Raw genomic sequence first — 14,984 nt, forward strand, 5'->3', positions numbered from 1 at the left:
GTCGTCCTTATACCCCCAATAGTCCTTATAATAATAAGATCGGTCTTTAAGCTCATATGGTCACCAAAATAACTTTGGTTGCCATTGGAGCCTGAATAAGCATTTCTTGGCTCGTGGGAGTCGTATGAATATTGCCATCGATTGTTCATCTATGTCCCACTGGGCGTGCCAATCTGTTGAGGCCTAAAAATTACCCCGGCCATGTGGAGGGCCGAGATGGACCACAATACGCCACGTCGTTAATGCAACGACAGCGTTTCCAACCTTTAGAGCGGGTGCGAGTGTGCCACTAATCGGATGTGAGAAGCCGATTAGAAAAATTTAATATATACTAAAGCTGAACCCAACAATTACTGTTCCTAAGCATGTTCATGACTTTTCTGCCCCTATTTTTTCTGGTTTAGTCTTCTTTATCCCTATGATGTGTGGGCTTTCTTATGTTAGTTGGCCCACTATTTTGTGTGATGTAAACAGCCCACCCAAGATGTAATCAGGAGAAGACCAGATCGATGTGTCTGGTTAGAAAAGAATGAGGGCTGATAGAGAGAGCCAGACCAGATCGATGTAATCAGGAGAAGTAGATCGTTGGACTCTCTGATGAAGTGCGGTGGTGTCAGGCTCCTTTCCCCATGGAGAGTTTACTGTTCGGTGTTGATCTGTGCTCTTCTACACCGTCGATTTGTTTTGATGATTCAAAAATCACCTTTTTTGGTTCAGATAAGTCTCCCTCATTTCTGGTTTTTCTTTGGGATTTTTTTGTGCTGGTTCGTGCGATTCTACCTTCTCTTTCTTCTGGGTGACTCCCAACTTCTCTTTTCTTATGTTTTCTTCTGTTTTCATCTGTTTTCATCTTTTTTTGTTTTGCGTTTTTGCTGGATATTGTTTGTTTTTTTATCTTTCCTGTGTTTTTCCTCCCCATTTCGTTTTTAATAAAGAGCTTATAGTGCCACTTTTGATTTATTTATCTCTTGGTGCCTGAATGAGGCATGCCATAAAAGTGAGTATTTTTTCTTGATAGTTAATTTGATGTGTATCTGTTTAGTTGCTGAGGAAGTGGAAGAACAAAAAAGAATCAATACAGGAGAGGAAACAAGCCAAGTTTCAAACTTTACTGGAAAACCCATTTTTTACAAAGCTCGAATGTTAACAAGATAAAACTTTTGGGATCAGTTCCTCAACTTCCAATTTAAGGGAAATGCCACGGAGGGATCTTTCCATTGTCTTTTCCTACTGAGAATATGTAGAAGAAATGATTTTGTATTTGGTTGCTAAAAAAATAGTTGACAAATTCAGGAACTCATGTCCTATGTCTGTGTCTGGTTCATGATCATTTACTTAGGTGATGTCCTGATCATCTCTTCACTTCAGTAAATTTTAATCAGCTCTCAAAAAAATATGCCCCTTTCGTATGCTGCTTTTCTAATCCCCCACACGGTCACACCCCTTCCTTTGGTTGGTTAGAAAAGTAAAAGTAAAAAGTGAGTATATGAAAGGAGCATATTTTTTAGTAGGGCAGCAAGTCTATATCCAAGGGTACATTGACCATGGCCAGTATTTTTAACTTTCAACTTTGAAGCCTTATCTTCTAATTAAGCTGCAACCATGGATTGGTTAGCTGGAACTGTTGACTGTAGAATCACTAAAGGGAATTGAAAAAATCATGGAGCTCATGATTGCAATAATGAAGTGAAGTTAAATTTTATCTTTTCGCGAAAAGTTGTTATGGTGCCCAGCTTTCCTTGATCATCCAAATATTTTTGTTTGTTCACATGTTTTTAATTAAATCAAGTCAATCAGCTCATCCCCATTTTCGTTTTGATAATCTTTATATTTGCCTTTTGATTACTGTTGAGCCATTTACTGGTTGTTCAGTGCTGAGATTTACCTTTTATGCACAATTGATATATATAATTTTTTTGTTTAATGACTTTTAGATTTTTGAGTCGGATATGGTTGACATATGTTGTATGATTGTCTCTGGTTGACTATTTATCAAAATAAATCTGGTTGGTTATCATCCATTTATTGTTGAAGCACAAACATTATAGTTGCTTGGAATTTTTCAGGAATTGGTGGCAAAGATTGGACAACTTTAGACGAAAAGAGAAGATCTCCAAGGACAACTGAAAAAGGTTTACCCTATATTCCTTATGTCACTCTTACACTTTAGGAGATCATAGTTGTTTACAGTACTGTTTAATTCCTTTGTGATCATTCTTTTCTTAAAAATTGTATATCTGATTTTTTAATTTGATTAAGGTTGAAATCTTTGCCTTAGTTTGTGATGGTTATTTTCTTAAATATTTATGCAATTCAAATTTTCATCATCAGCCACACAGGTGTTGCCAAGGAATCTTTGATGAGTCTGTTTCTATATTCTAAATATAAATGCCAAGACTCTACATGTCCAGTCTTTTTGTAAATATTTTCCAGGAAATTTTTTTCTCTTTTTTAACCCAGTTTTTAAGTCGCTTTAAAACTGCTCTCCAAATTTTCACAACTTTAGACCTGCCTTGATTAGAAAGATAACATATATAGGGTACCATTTTATAACATTTTACCATCCGCAATATCAAGTGGCCACCTACAACATTCATATTACTATTTAAATTTCCATATATATATGTAAATAGTATTATATTTCCTATATACTTTTTTAAACTTTCTACACATTTTATACAGTTTTCGCACCCGCAGCATCGCGCCGGAGCAATCATACTTTAATCCATTTTAACCTTTCTAAATATAAAAATTTATGCTTTCAATGTGGTGTGAAATTTATGCAGCTATAAAAGGTCTAGGTGCATGGGAATCAAACTTTCGATTAAACAAGTTTTTAATAAATTACTTACAAATAGACAAAGGTTGAGAATCAATGGATCAAATTTCCAATTGTTTTATGTCTATTTTCATCAAAAACTGGTTGTGTTAAATCAAAAGACATTTAGTTAAAAAGCTAAACAAAGGTTCGAATCATCACAATTTCAAATATGTAACTACCTTACCTTTGTGTATCAATGTGAAAACATTTTATAATTTACCTATCAACTTTATGCACAAATCATGTGTATTAAACATTTTAATTTTACAAAAAAAAAGGCAAATGACATGCGCTTTTTCATAACCATATACACATTTTTTGTAATTGATGATTTAGTGGACAACCTTAAAGAACAACCATCAAATTTTCTGATAGAGTGATCTATCTGCACATGAGGAAAAATTTTTTTTTTTGCCCTCACAGAGTATTTCTTTTTCTTTAGCTGTTGCTATGATAAAATCTTTTCATTTGTGTTTTTCTATTTCTTTTCTTACTGTGTTTTTTTTTTTGGGTATAGGAAATGCCAAAAATAAATTGATTTGCTTATATGTGCATCTTCATTTATTTCCTTTTCTTGGGGTGAACATGCACATATGAGAAATGTCTATTGAAATAACAAATTGGTCCTAAAAATTTCTACACGTCACTAAAAATTAGTTTTTCATATTTTAGACTATTTCATTTTCTTTGATTGTTATGACAGTCAGATGTTTCCATTTGTGCTATCTATTCACCATAATAGGCAAATTTCACACCTTTAATGGCAAATAAATTTATGCTTTGTAGGTGTTGTTTTCCCTGCGTTTGGAATAGCTGTGTTGAAATTGCTTCATCAGTCGGTTGTGCATTGCTAAGCAACTGGTCAGTTTCTATTTAATGCGTTTTCAACACCTTTTTTTTTCCACTTTTAAATTTGTAGTACAATACCAATCTGCATCTATTGTTTTAAATGTGTTGCCTCATGACAATCTGCATGTGTGTTTTCTTTACAAATTGTATACTGTTTCAGTCTTTGTATTACTTGCCTTGGCCAATTGTTTATTTGCCCCTGTATTCTTTTCCAGCTGCAAATCTATTTGTCCGTGTATTTTCGTTTCAATGCAATGGGTACAAATACTAGACTGTCTAACAGAGCGTTTATAATACAACAAGCCCGTTGTACAAATATCCCGAAATCTATAGGAATACCTGGAACAGACAACTGTGATGTTCTTAGTGGTAGTCAACATACTCAAAAATCTGCAAATCATAGTAAGAAAAGGAAATCTATTGACAGTAGTCTAGCAGACGATTTCAATGCATCTGGCATAAGTGCAGATCAGATTCAATTCAATCAATTGGATTTTGATTCTAATCCTTTGGGTTGCTGTGCAAGTCCTTTTCATTCCAGTATTGAAACTTTGACTCCCTCATTTATTGAAAGCGCTTCAAATCAGACCAATAGGGGTCAGGCATATTATCACAAGAAAAGACAGAGTATGTCTTCTTCTTTGTTGAAATTTTTTTCAAATTTCAACATTGTTGCTATCTTACTGATAATGTGTGTTTGTCTTTTCTGCATTTCTTCTCTTCATAGGAACTGTTGATGAATATGTGGATTTTGGAGATAAGACTTATAAGTGCATTTATGGTGGTGCACTTTTTTGGTTAAAAGAATCCGTTCAGAAAAAAACAAAGAACAATGAGCCTATATTTACTCTTTGTTGTCAAAAAGGCAAGATCAAACTTCCAGCTGTAAAGCCCACACCTTATTTTTTGGACACTTTGCTTGATCCTAACAAAAGCCAATCAAGTTTGCTATTTAGGGAGAACATTAGGGCGTATAATTCTATGTTTGCATTCACTTCAATGGGAGCGAAAGTTGATCATTCAGTTAACAATAGACCAGGCCCTTACATTTTTAAAATTAGTGGTCAAGTTTGTCATTTAATGGGTTCATTAATACCGCCTGAAGGACAATGCCCAAAATTTGCTCAACTCTATATTTATGATACTCATAATGAAGTAATCAACCGCCTTAATGCTGTTAATTCTAAAGAAGCCAATAAAAAACTTGATGCATACATTGTTAAGGGTTTGATTACAATGTTCGATGAGTGTAATGAATTAGTCAAATTCTTTCGAACAATGAGGGACAAATTTGAACATAATTCTCTTGATCATGTGAAAGTCAAACTCTTGAGTAGGCAACCAAATGATAGTAAACAATATGAGCAACCAACATGCAATGAAATTGGTGGTCTGATTGTTGGAGATATAGGCATTTATGATTCGAATAGAGATATTGTCATAGAACTTAAGGATGGAGGATTAAAACGAATTACAAAATTACACTCAAAATTCATGTCTTTACAATATCCTATTCTTTTTCCTTATGGTGAGGATGGGTATGAACCTAATATCAAATGGAATGATTCATTTAAAGGCTGCGGGATTCAAAGAAAAAGAGTGCCTATGAGAGCTTTTATAGCTTATCAAATCCAAGAAAGAGAATTTGAATTTAGTACATTATTAAAAGGTGGAAGATTGTTTCAACAGTTTCTGGTGGATGCTTATGCAACACTAGAAGAGGACAGATTGGATTATATTAGAAAAAACCAAAAGAGTTTGAGAAGTGAAATTTTTAAGGGCATTTATGATGCCGTTTCAATGGGTCATGCAAATGGTAATGATGTTGGACAAAAGATCATATTGCCAAGCTCATATACTGGAAGTGCTAGATACATGATCAATAATTATCAGGACGCTATGGCAATCTGTAGAAATTATGGCAATCCAGACTTATTCATTACATTTACTTGCAATGTAAAATGGCCTGAAATTCTTAGAGAACTTGATAGAAAACCTGGGTACAAGGCAGAGGATAGACTTGATATCGTTTCTAGGGTTTTCAAAATGAAATTGAATGATATGATTGATTATATCAAATCAGGAAAACCTTTTGGAGAAGTCATTGCAGGTGAATGTTTAAAACCCAACATTTATCATCTGTTTCGTTTCTTCCTTTTTTAATAGACATCATACTAATTAAATTTTTTTATTCTGCTCATTGCAAACATATGTTTGTACAATTGAGTTCCAAAAACGAGGATTGCCTCACTGTCATCTACTGGTCTGGTTGAAAGAAAATTACAAGTGCGTGTCTGCTGTAGATATTGATTCCATAATTTCTGCTGAATTGCCTGACAAAACTATGAATCCAACCCTTTACAATGTTGTTAACCAATTTATGATTCATGGTCCCTGTGGAGAATTAGATTTTAGCTCTCCTTGCATGCGAGGAGGTAAATGTTCTAAACATTTCCCAAAAAAATATAACAATGAGACAATTATGGATGAAAATGGTTTCCCTACATATAGGCGTCGAGAAGATCCAAACAAATTTGTTATAAAAAATAGAACAAAGGTTGACAATAGATTCGTGGTGCCTTATAATTCAGAATTACTAATGAAGTACAATGCTCATATTAATGTTGAATCATGCTGTCAATCAATGCTTATAAAGTATCTTTTTAAGTATATAAACAAGGGTTCAGATAGAGCTAGAGCTGTAATTCAAGACAAACCAAAAGATGAAATACTAGCCTATATAAATTGTAGATACATATCTCCATATGAAGCTGTTTTGAGATTGTTTGAATTCCCTATTTATCTTAGGGAACCTGCTGTTGAGCGATTAGCAATTCATTTGCCTTTGGAGCAAAATGTTGTTTTTAGTGCTGATCAATCGCTTCAATCAGTTATTAATCGACAAGGTGTTCAAGATACAATGCTAACAAGTTGGTTTGAAGCAAATAAACAGTATCTTGAGGCACGAGAGCTATGTTATTCAGAATTCCCTACAAAATTTGTATGGGATTCTCGAGCTAAGATTTGGAAACCTAGACAAAAAGGAAGATGTCTAGGTAGAATAGCCTATGTTCATCCTGCATCTGGAGAATTGTATTATCTTAGAATGCTTTTAAATTTGCAAAAAGGTGCCTTCAACTTTGATCATATAAAAACTGTCAATGGCATTAGACATTCATCATACCAATCTGCATGCAAGGCTCTAGGTCTGTTAGGAGATGATAAGGAATGGGTTGAGGCCTTGGAAGATGTTAGTACAGCAACATCTTCTGAGATGAGACAATTGTTTGTTACAATAATTTTGTTTTGCAATGTAGCAAATCCTAAACACCTTTTAGATAGTCATTGGCAAAATATGTGTGAAGATATTTTAAACAAACTTCGAAAAGCTTTTGACAAGCCAAATCTAATTGTGTCTGAGTTTGAATTGAAAAATTCTCTTTTGTATGAATTAGAACAACTTTTCAATGCATCATCCAACTCTTTAAAAGAACACAATCTTCCAATGCCCGATGAAAATAGAATGGCAGACATTAGAAATAAATTGTTGAAAGAAGAAATGAATTATAATGTGAATGATTTAAAAATGGAACATTCAGCCTTAGTAACACAGCTTAACAAAGAGCAAAAAAGTGTGTATGATTCTGTCATTGCTGCTGTAAGTGATAAAAAAACTAGGCTTATTTTTTGTTTATGGGCATGGAGGAACCGGAAAAACTTTTTTGTGGCACACAATAATAAGCAAAATTAGATATGAGGGAAAAATTGTATTAGCTGTTGCCTCCTCTGGAATAGCATCTTTGCTATTACCAGGAGGTAGAACAGCTCATTCTAGATTTAAGATACCCTTGACTCTCACTGATTGTTCGACATGTCAAATAAAAAAGGGAACACATCTTGCCAAATTAATTGAAAAAACTGCTTTGATTGTTTGGGATGAAGCACCTATGAATCATAAAAATTGTTTTGAGGCATTGGACAAATCACTGTCTGACATTTTATCCCCCCTAGACAATTCATGCAATGATAGCCCATTCGGTGGAAAGCCTTTCTTACTAGGTGGTGATTTTAGGCAAATACTACCAGTTATTCCAGCTGGAACAAGAGAGGAAATAGTAGATGCTTCCCTTAACAACTCCTACTTATGGCCTCATTTTAAAATTTTTACTTTGAAGGAGAATATGAGACTATCAAGAAAAGGCCTTGGCATTGAAGAAAAACAGAAAATAGCTGATTTTGCTAGCTGGATTCTAAAAATTGGTGATGGTCAAATCAATGATATGAATCATCCAGATGATGAGGATGCATCTTGGATAGAAATTCCTGAAGATTTGCTCATACAATCATTCACAGATCCTATTCATTCAATTTTCTTAGCTACATACCCAGTTTGACAATAACTTCCACAATTTTGACTATCTAAGAGAAAGAGCCATCATTACACCAAGGAATCTAACTGTTACAGAAATCAACAATTTTGTGATCAATTTATTACCTGGCGATCAGTGCACTTATTTGAGTTCTGATTCTTTATGTTCATCGCATGGCAATTTTGAAAATCTTAGTGTAATGTATCCTGTAGAATTCCTTAACCAGCTTGAATTTAGTGGTTTGCCTACTCATAAGCTATGTCTAAAAATAAGGATGCCTATTATGTTGTTAAGAAATTTAAACCAATCCTCAGGGCTTTGTAATGGAACAAGATTAGTTATAACTCAAATGTTTGATAGAGCTATTGAAGCTAAAATACTCACTGGTAGCAATATTGGCCATAGAGTATTTATACCTAGAATTTGCCTTTCAGCCACAGAAAAAAAATGGCCTTTCATTTTTAAAAGGCGTCAATTCTCAATCAGGCCGTGTTATGCAATGACAATAAATAAAAGTCAAGGTCAATCTTTGAAAAAAGTTGGACTATATCTTCCTCAATCTGTTTTCACCCACGGACAACTTTACGTTGCATTGTCTAGGGTTACATCAAGGGAGGGGTTGAAAATCATGATAAACAATAACGGAGAAGTGCCAAATAAGTATGCTAAAAACATTGTCTACAAAGATGTTCTTCAACATTTTGTCACAGGTTGAAAGTGCTATTCACATACAATCATACAGTTTTATTTATTTATACATATTCAAACTCACTTGCATCTAGATATTATATATTATATTAACAAAAATAATAATGTGATTGCAGATTTGTAGCACAATGGCCATGGTTCCAATCCGCTCTTTGAAGCCTTATGAGTCCGACAAAAAAATCAGGGTCTGCATATGCCGAATGTGGAGGCCCAGAACTTTTGGTTCTGGTTATCAATATTCTGGCTTACACTGCATATTAGTGGACGAACATGTAAGAAAATTAGTTATTTATATTTGGTTTTTACTGTTTCTATTCCTGATTAGTCTCTTCCAAAATTAGATCTTCAACCTCAATACATTAGTTATATTCTATGGTTAATTCTGCACTTTCATTCCCTTCTTTTTAATTACCAAAAATTACTTTAAAAAAAGTGATGGCAAAAATAGCATGGCAACATGGCGGTAGGTTTTTCCAAACTATAATTTTTTTTAACCAATGTCTGTGTTTGGCATATCGATTATATATATTAGATAAAATAACATGCATGTTAAGGGAATGTTTGTGGCAAAATCACATAGATATGAAGGGAATGTAAAGTGAAATGACAAAGGCCAGGCATCAGTTCTTATTTTACTGCTTCTTTGACTTTGCCCCTTTCATAATTTAATCCTTCTTATTAATTATCTTCCCTCACTTAATTTTGATTAATCAAGCTGTTATTTATTTTAATTATGGATAGATTGATCTATCATATATTGAGTACTGTGACTGATCGAAGTATACTACTGGGGTTGTTTAATCTCCATGAAATAATAGCCACCACTTGAATTATATGCTGGAACACATAAATGAATCAAAATGTAGAATTTCAACATTTTGTCAAATGAGCATGACTTATGTAGAATTTCAACATTTTGTCGAATGAGCATGACTTGATGCTTATCGATATGATAATACTAAGGAAAAGCCAAATTAAAACATATATGCATTTTGTCTTGATACCCTTGCAACCCTATTAAGCTATTAGCTACCATTTCTTCATCAAATTGAAGTGACTCATGAATTCTTTTTATTAGTTCACTCTTCGGTGCATTCCAATTCTCTTAGTTCAGTCTTCATTTGGTAAGAAAAAATTAATACAAATAATTTATTAAAATTGTTAAAATAAAATGTTACAATTTATACATCTCCCATATATACTGTTACAATTGTTAAAATAAATGTTATTCAAAACCTCTGCCTTTCTCCAAATGATTAAAAATAAAAAACCCAAATTGCCAATACACTGTAATAGAAGCAGTACGTAAAAGTAGCCACCACTTGAATAATTGGGTAAGTAGACTCCAGCGACCAGCATATAATAGAGGTAGTACGTAAAAATATAATTGGCTCTTACACTTTTTCTTTTTGGTCATAGTTCCTGCAACATGTTTGCTCTTCATTTCCTTTTGTAACTAAACCATGGCTACAAATGACATTCATATCAGTTTGTAACTAAACCATGGCAGAAAAAACCCAAATTTCCAATAGACTGTATGATTGGGTAAGCATGTAGTTGATTCCCTTGAAGAAATAAGAATGTCTCTTTTTTTTTCCTTAATTATATTTTTCATTTTTATGTATTCTGTGACTGATACTGATCAAAACTGTTAGGTGGTCTAACTGGTTTGTTTAAATTTTGTTGTTTTTTTCTTTTCTCAAAGAGCAAACCCATTTGATGTGATACTGAGTGATTTCATGCGCAGGAAAGTTTTCTTTCCTCAAGTTTCAAAAGACATTAAACATATGACTGAGTGAAACTATATTTGAGAGACAAAAAGTCTTGGACTTAATTACTACTAGGAAGAACAAGCTAAGAAAGTAAAGACCATAATAGGCCTATAGAACAGAACAAAAGCATGGCAACAAGAATTAGAAGATGCTATGCAGACGCTTTATTTCCTTAATTGCAAAGACAATATATAAGACCCTTTTTAATGGCTTTTCCAATCAAATTTGAAACAAAATATATTTTAGATGGAACAAAATCTCTACAACAATAATTTACCATAGGGCATTTTAAATAAATGACTTTTCATGCAGCACAAAAATACCTAACAAGTGAAACTATTTGAGAAGCATGCTAAATCTATTTGACTTATACCAGTTTATTTCTCCCTCACTGTTGTTTTCCTTTTTAAAACTAATCCAGGCAGATGCAGTGCAAGCAACAATTGATGAAATTGATTATGAAGCTGTTGCTCCAAAACTGAAAACTGGCTTTGTATATGACATTTCCCAGTTTCACACTGTCAAAAGCGGACTCACATACAAAGTAGTTCCCCATATTGCTGTCGCATACTTCAATGAAAGAACAGTTTTCAAGCAATTGAAAGCTGTTGGTACCAAAACTCCAATGCATTGCTTCTATCTGCTTGATTATAGTCAGCTGGCTTCTAGAATTGATGTCAACACAGTTCTGACAAGTAACTAATTGGTTAAACAATTGTCCTTTAAATTTTATTTCACTTTGAAAAATCTTTTAAAATGTTTAAATTTTCACTTGCAACCTACTTTTACATATTCCGACAAGCTAACTATCCTCCTTTATAAATTGTAAGATGTTATTGGACGTATAATGGCCATTCAGCCCTTGGAACAAAAACGGGTTCAAAATACCCGAATTGAAGACAAGTGTGAAATTTTTATCGAGAATATGAGGTACAATTATTAATCAAATCTTCATGCATACATAATTTTTTACCCAAATCTCTTAAATGTTTGTCTTATATTAACTATTGCAGGAGAGAAGAAATCAGAGTGACGTTGTGGAGTGACGCTGCGAAAAGCTTTGATTTTGAAGGTGTCAAGCAGTTAACACCACCAGTATTTGTGGTCTTCACAAGCCTCAAAGTCAAACAATTCATGAGTATGGAAATAATCTTTTTCTTCTATTTTGTGTATCTAATTTTCAACCTCACAACACACAAAACTTATGTCAAATTTTTACATATACAGAAAAAACTATTTTGAGCAGCAGCAACTCGACTGTGACTTTCATCAACCCTGCAACACCAAACATTGAGTCCTACAAGCTAGCGTATGATTTTTGTGCTTTTTTATATACACATCTATTATTTTAATGATCTATCTTAAGTTCTTAACACTTTTGCTTTCTTTTAAAACAAAAAATTTCAGTTTTAAAGATTTTTCAATGCCTCTTAAGATCCTGCCATCATCCACATCCCCACAACTGTTGTCTGCACAACATCAATCTGCTCCCCAACAGACTGTAGCAGATTTGAATGTTCTTGACCCCAACAAATACAAGGTAAATACACATTAAACATCCCTTTAACTTTTTCTTTGATTTTACTGCTGTCAATATCTTAACCAATTTGCTCAAACATGCTACAGGATCAAATCATAACATGCAGAGCAACAATTACACGTTTTGATACAACTGCTGGATGGTGGTACAAAGCATGTCCTTCCTGCTACAAGCAATTGAGATCTATTCCACAGAGCAACAAATTTATCTGCCCAAGGCACAATACCATAGATTCAACTCCAGTCCCTTGGTAAAACAACTATACATATTCAATTTTCAAAATCATTTTCGTAGCATTTTAATACATGTATACTTTGCTTATAAAAAAAAACAATTCATTAAAAATGCAGGTTCAAGGTCAGCTTGCGCATTGCGCATTGAAGATATATCTGGCATAGCCAATGTTATTGTTATTGGAAAATCGGCTGAACAACTCTTTGGAGTGTCGATCTTGCCATAGCTTAGTTGTGGAGGCTGGTTTTGTTGATCAAAAACAATTGCCGGACGTTGTTCTTCGACTCAAAGGGCAAACAAAAAATTTCCAACTCAGATTTGGTACCATGAGAACTGATTCAAATAGAAGTGACCTTCTAATACATGGGGTATATGATGATCAGCCACTTCTTATCGAATTAGCATCCAAGCCCTCGAATGAAGAAATAGCTGCACAGAAGAAAGAGTTGTCTACACAAAGCATCACTTCTACTCCAGCACACAACTTACAAATAGCTCCAGTCACACCAATTCCAACCTCATCCACCAACATTCCATCAAACACAAAGTTGGTTAAACAAGCAAAACTTGCTGTGAAAAGGGCTCTTTTCACTTCCCAACAACACACAAAAAAGAAGTATAAAAGGTCAGTAATCTCTCAAAAGTTCATGCTTTGTATTAAAACCATACAATTTACTAATCATCTTTTTTTTTTTTTTTTCTGCTTTACATATTTTCAAGTCATGTTGCAATTCAAGGCAAGCTTGCAAGAACTACTGCTCTCCAAACTCAAGAAAGTAACTTGGATTTCGATGACCTTCCCATCAAAGCTTTAAAAAGCAAATCAACCACCAAAAAATCCAACAACAGGTTTGTTATCCTAACAAATATACTATCAATTCAATCCAAAGTGAACTTTGTATGTCTATCTTAAATAATCTGCTATCACTTCTTATTTAGTTGACTTTCGTTTTACAAAATTGTCTTAGGTTACTAAGGTTTTCTTAATTTGCATCTACTTTGTGATTCTAAGTTTGAAAATGCTTCAATAAGCAATAATTTCAAATGAAAATTGCACCTATGAAATTCAAAATTCAAAATTGCACCTAAGTTTGGGCCTGCTTTAAATTGTATCAATTTCAATGTGTATCATTGTCAATCTGGGTTCCAATTTGTGGACAAAATCTGCTTTCCTTTTATTTGTTTTTGTTTGGGAGCTAGGTCACCTTTATAGGGTTCATTCCCTTTCATTTATGGTGCTGGTTTTACTTGCTTTATGGTGAGGCCCACTTTTTCTGCTTATTTGTTTTGTTTTGCTATACAGCATCATACCTGCTTTGTTTATGCACCATGTTGATCATTAGTTCTAAAGTTATGGGCAGCAACTGTTAGGAAAATACTGATGGTTGGCTAGACAAATATAACTTATTCCAATTTTTATAAATGGAAAACCAATTCAATAAATTACAACCGCACAACTATAAAATTATTATCCATGCTCTTCTTTTGAACACATAACTTCAAATTCCATACAGTTGCCTAATTCCATGCTCCCATTTTTTCTCATCTCATCAATATCAATTAAACCACTCTTTTCATTTACACAAACTAACATTTTCTTAACTTGCAGCCAACAACAACACAGCACCACTCTACAGAATGATCCCACTGCTGCATAAAGTGAGGAAGGCAAGAATACCACTCCATCTGCTGCAAAACCAGTTGAAGATCCCACTGACAGTCCGGACGACAGCGTTTACTGACCTTCCTGTAACACCTGTCCCAAAATGTTTTGAACAATTAGCAACTAGGTTCTGCAAGTCTTTTCATTATGAACACAAACAAATCTACTACTAAGTTGTTTAATCATTTTTGTTGTTTAACCCTCTTTTGAATGCTGCTTGGTATATTAAGATATTGACAATATCTTAACATTCCAATCAGCATAAAAATTGCCTCATCAGTTTGGCTTTTGTAACTAAACCATGGCTACAAATGTTCATGCATCTAAGATATGTACAAAAAACTACACTGTCAGTGGTAAATCATGTATGAACATATTGCCAGTAGGTAAGTCATCTATATGTACAAAATACTACTGTGTCTAAAAACTTTGCTTTTGTCTTCAAGTTCTGCCAACACTTGCACTTACATATCTTAATTGTTCACTCAATTTCAATAATTATTTATACCCGCGGCAACGCGCGGGCAATTTACTAGTATAATACTAATTGCGAAAAATACAAACAAAAATGTAAATGCACCAAAATATCTAACTTCTAACAAGCGATTGTGTGATAGAAACGGAACGAGAGAAATCTATCTAAGTTCTTTTCTTGCCTAGATAGCCTAGGACTTTGAAGATGAACAACCAAAATGTAAATAAAAAGCATGACAAAAAATAACATTTAAAATAAACTCAAAGAACAAGAGGTGTTCTTGAAATACTCAAACTACAAGGAAATTGCATAAATATAAGGAAATAAAATTAAAAGGGGGCTTGACAAGCTAGACAGATGAAAATAAAGAGAGATTTGGGAAACAAAAGCTATGAGCTGATTTGGTGAGCAGAGAGTTTGTTGAGAATTAATTTCACATTGTGTGAGAGTTTTGGGGGTTTTATTGGGGGTGTTGATTGTTGTCCTTCAATTGCATGGTCTCTTCCTTTTTATATTGGTCTAATTCTTTTGTTCCCAAGTTTAATAGCCACA

At 33.7% G+C, this 14,984-nt stretch overlaps 5 protein-coding genes across 5 annotated transcripts; all 5 read left to right on the plus strand.

The window, feature by feature from the left end:
* The first annotated feature begins 406 nt into the window (after positions 1–406).
* LOC147299726 (uncharacterized) lies at positions 407–12,441 on the plus strand. The gene is made up of 10 exons (XM_086232084.1): positions 407–2,132; positions 3,608–3,682; positions 8,865–9,020; positions 10,942–11,215; positions 11,351–11,450; positions 11,534–11,658; positions 11,748–11,829; positions 11,928–12,060; positions 12,147–12,310; positions 12,411–12,441. The coding sequence occupies exons 3-10, from the start codon at positions 8,877–8,879 to the stop codon at positions 12,439–12,441; spliced, it is 1,053 nt and encodes a 350-aa protein (XP_086088210.1). The 5' UTR covers positions 407–2,132; positions 3,608–3,682; positions 8,865–8,876.
* LOC147299727 (uncharacterized) lies at positions 4,652–5,833 on the plus strand. The gene has a single exon (XM_086232056.1). It carries the CDS (start codon positions 4,652–4,654, stop codon positions 5,831–5,833), a length of 1,182 nt encoding a protein of 393 aa, XP_086088182.1.
* LOC147299728 (uncharacterized) lies at positions 6,153–8,064 on the plus strand. Its single transcript, XM_086232067.1, has 2 exons — positions 6,153–7,328; positions 7,846–8,064. The coding sequence occupies exons 1-2, from the start codon at positions 6,153–6,155 to the stop codon at positions 8,062–8,064; spliced, it is 1,395 nt and encodes a 464-aa protein (XP_086088193.1).
* Positions 8,237–8,755, plus strand: LOC147299729 (uncharacterized). Its single transcript, XM_086232075.1, has one exon. It carries the CDS (start codon positions 8,240–8,242, stop codon positions 8,753–8,755), a length of 516 nt encoding a protein of 171 aa, XP_086088201.1. The 5' UTR covers positions 8,237–8,239.
* Positions 12,442–12,482: 41 nt separating the features above from the next.
* On the plus strand, positions 12,483–14,384 carry LOC147299730 (uncharacterized). The gene is made up of 3 exons (XM_086229899.1): positions 12,483–12,919; positions 13,015–13,143; positions 13,904–14,384. Exons 1-3 carry the CDS (start codon positions 12,621–12,623, stop codon positions 13,950–13,952), a joined length of 477 nt encoding a protein of 158 aa, XP_086086025.1. The 5' UTR covers positions 12,483–12,620; the 3' UTR covers positions 13,953–14,384.
* The last annotated feature ends 600 nt before the right edge of the window (positions 14,385–14,984 follow it).

This window comes from Dryas octopetala, chromosome 1 (genome assembly GCF_963921425.1).
Source record: "Dryas octopetala chromosome 1, drDryOcto1.1, whole genome shotgun sequence".
Classification (NCBI taxonomy): Eukaryota; Viridiplantae; Streptophyta; class Magnoliopsida; order Rosales; family Rosaceae; genus Dryas; species Dryas octopetala.

Excerpts from the sequence above, each read along its gene's own strand:
- LOC147299726 (XM_086232084.1), top strand. The coding sequence starts at position 8,877 with ATGGCCATGGTTCCAATCCGCTCTTTGAAGCCTTATGAGTCCGACAAA. Across the intron at positions 11,451-11,533 it reads ATTTTTATCGAGAATATGAG|GAGAGAAGAAATCAGAGTGA; the intron begins GTACAATTATTA and ends TAACTATTGCAG. Across the intron at positions 11,659-11,747 it reads CAAAGTCAAACAATTCATGA|AAAAAACTATTTTGAGCAGC; the intron begins GTATGGAAATAA and ends TTACATATACAG.
- LOC147299730 (XM_086229899.1), top strand. The coding sequence starts at position 12,621 with ATGAGAACTGATTCAAATAGAAGTGACCTTCTAATACATGGGGTATAT. Across the intron at positions 12,920-13,014 it reads ACAAAAAAGAAGTATAAAAG|TCATGTTGCAATTCAAGGCA; the intron begins GTCAGTAATCTC and ends CATATTTTCAAG. Across the intron at positions 13,144-13,903 it reads ACCAAAAAATCCAACAACAG|CCAACAACAACACAGCACCA; the intron begins GTTTGTTATCCT and ends CTTAACTTGCAG.
- LOC147299728 (XM_086232067.1), top strand. The coding sequence starts at position 6,153 with ATGGATGAAAATGGTTTCCCTACATATAGGCGTCGAGAAGATCCAAAC. Across the intron at positions 7,329-7,845 it reads ATGATTCTGTCATTGCTGCT|GAGAATATGAGACTATCAAG; the intron begins GTAAGTGATAAA and ends TTTACTTTGAAG.
- LOC147299727 (XM_086232056.1), top strand. The coding sequence starts at position 4,652 with ATGTTTGCATTCACTTCAATGGGAGCGAAAGTTGATCATTCAGTTAAC.
- LOC147299729 (XM_086232075.1), top strand. The coding sequence starts at position 8,240 with ATGTATCCTGTAGAATTCCTTAACCAGCTTGAATTTAGTGGTTTGCCT.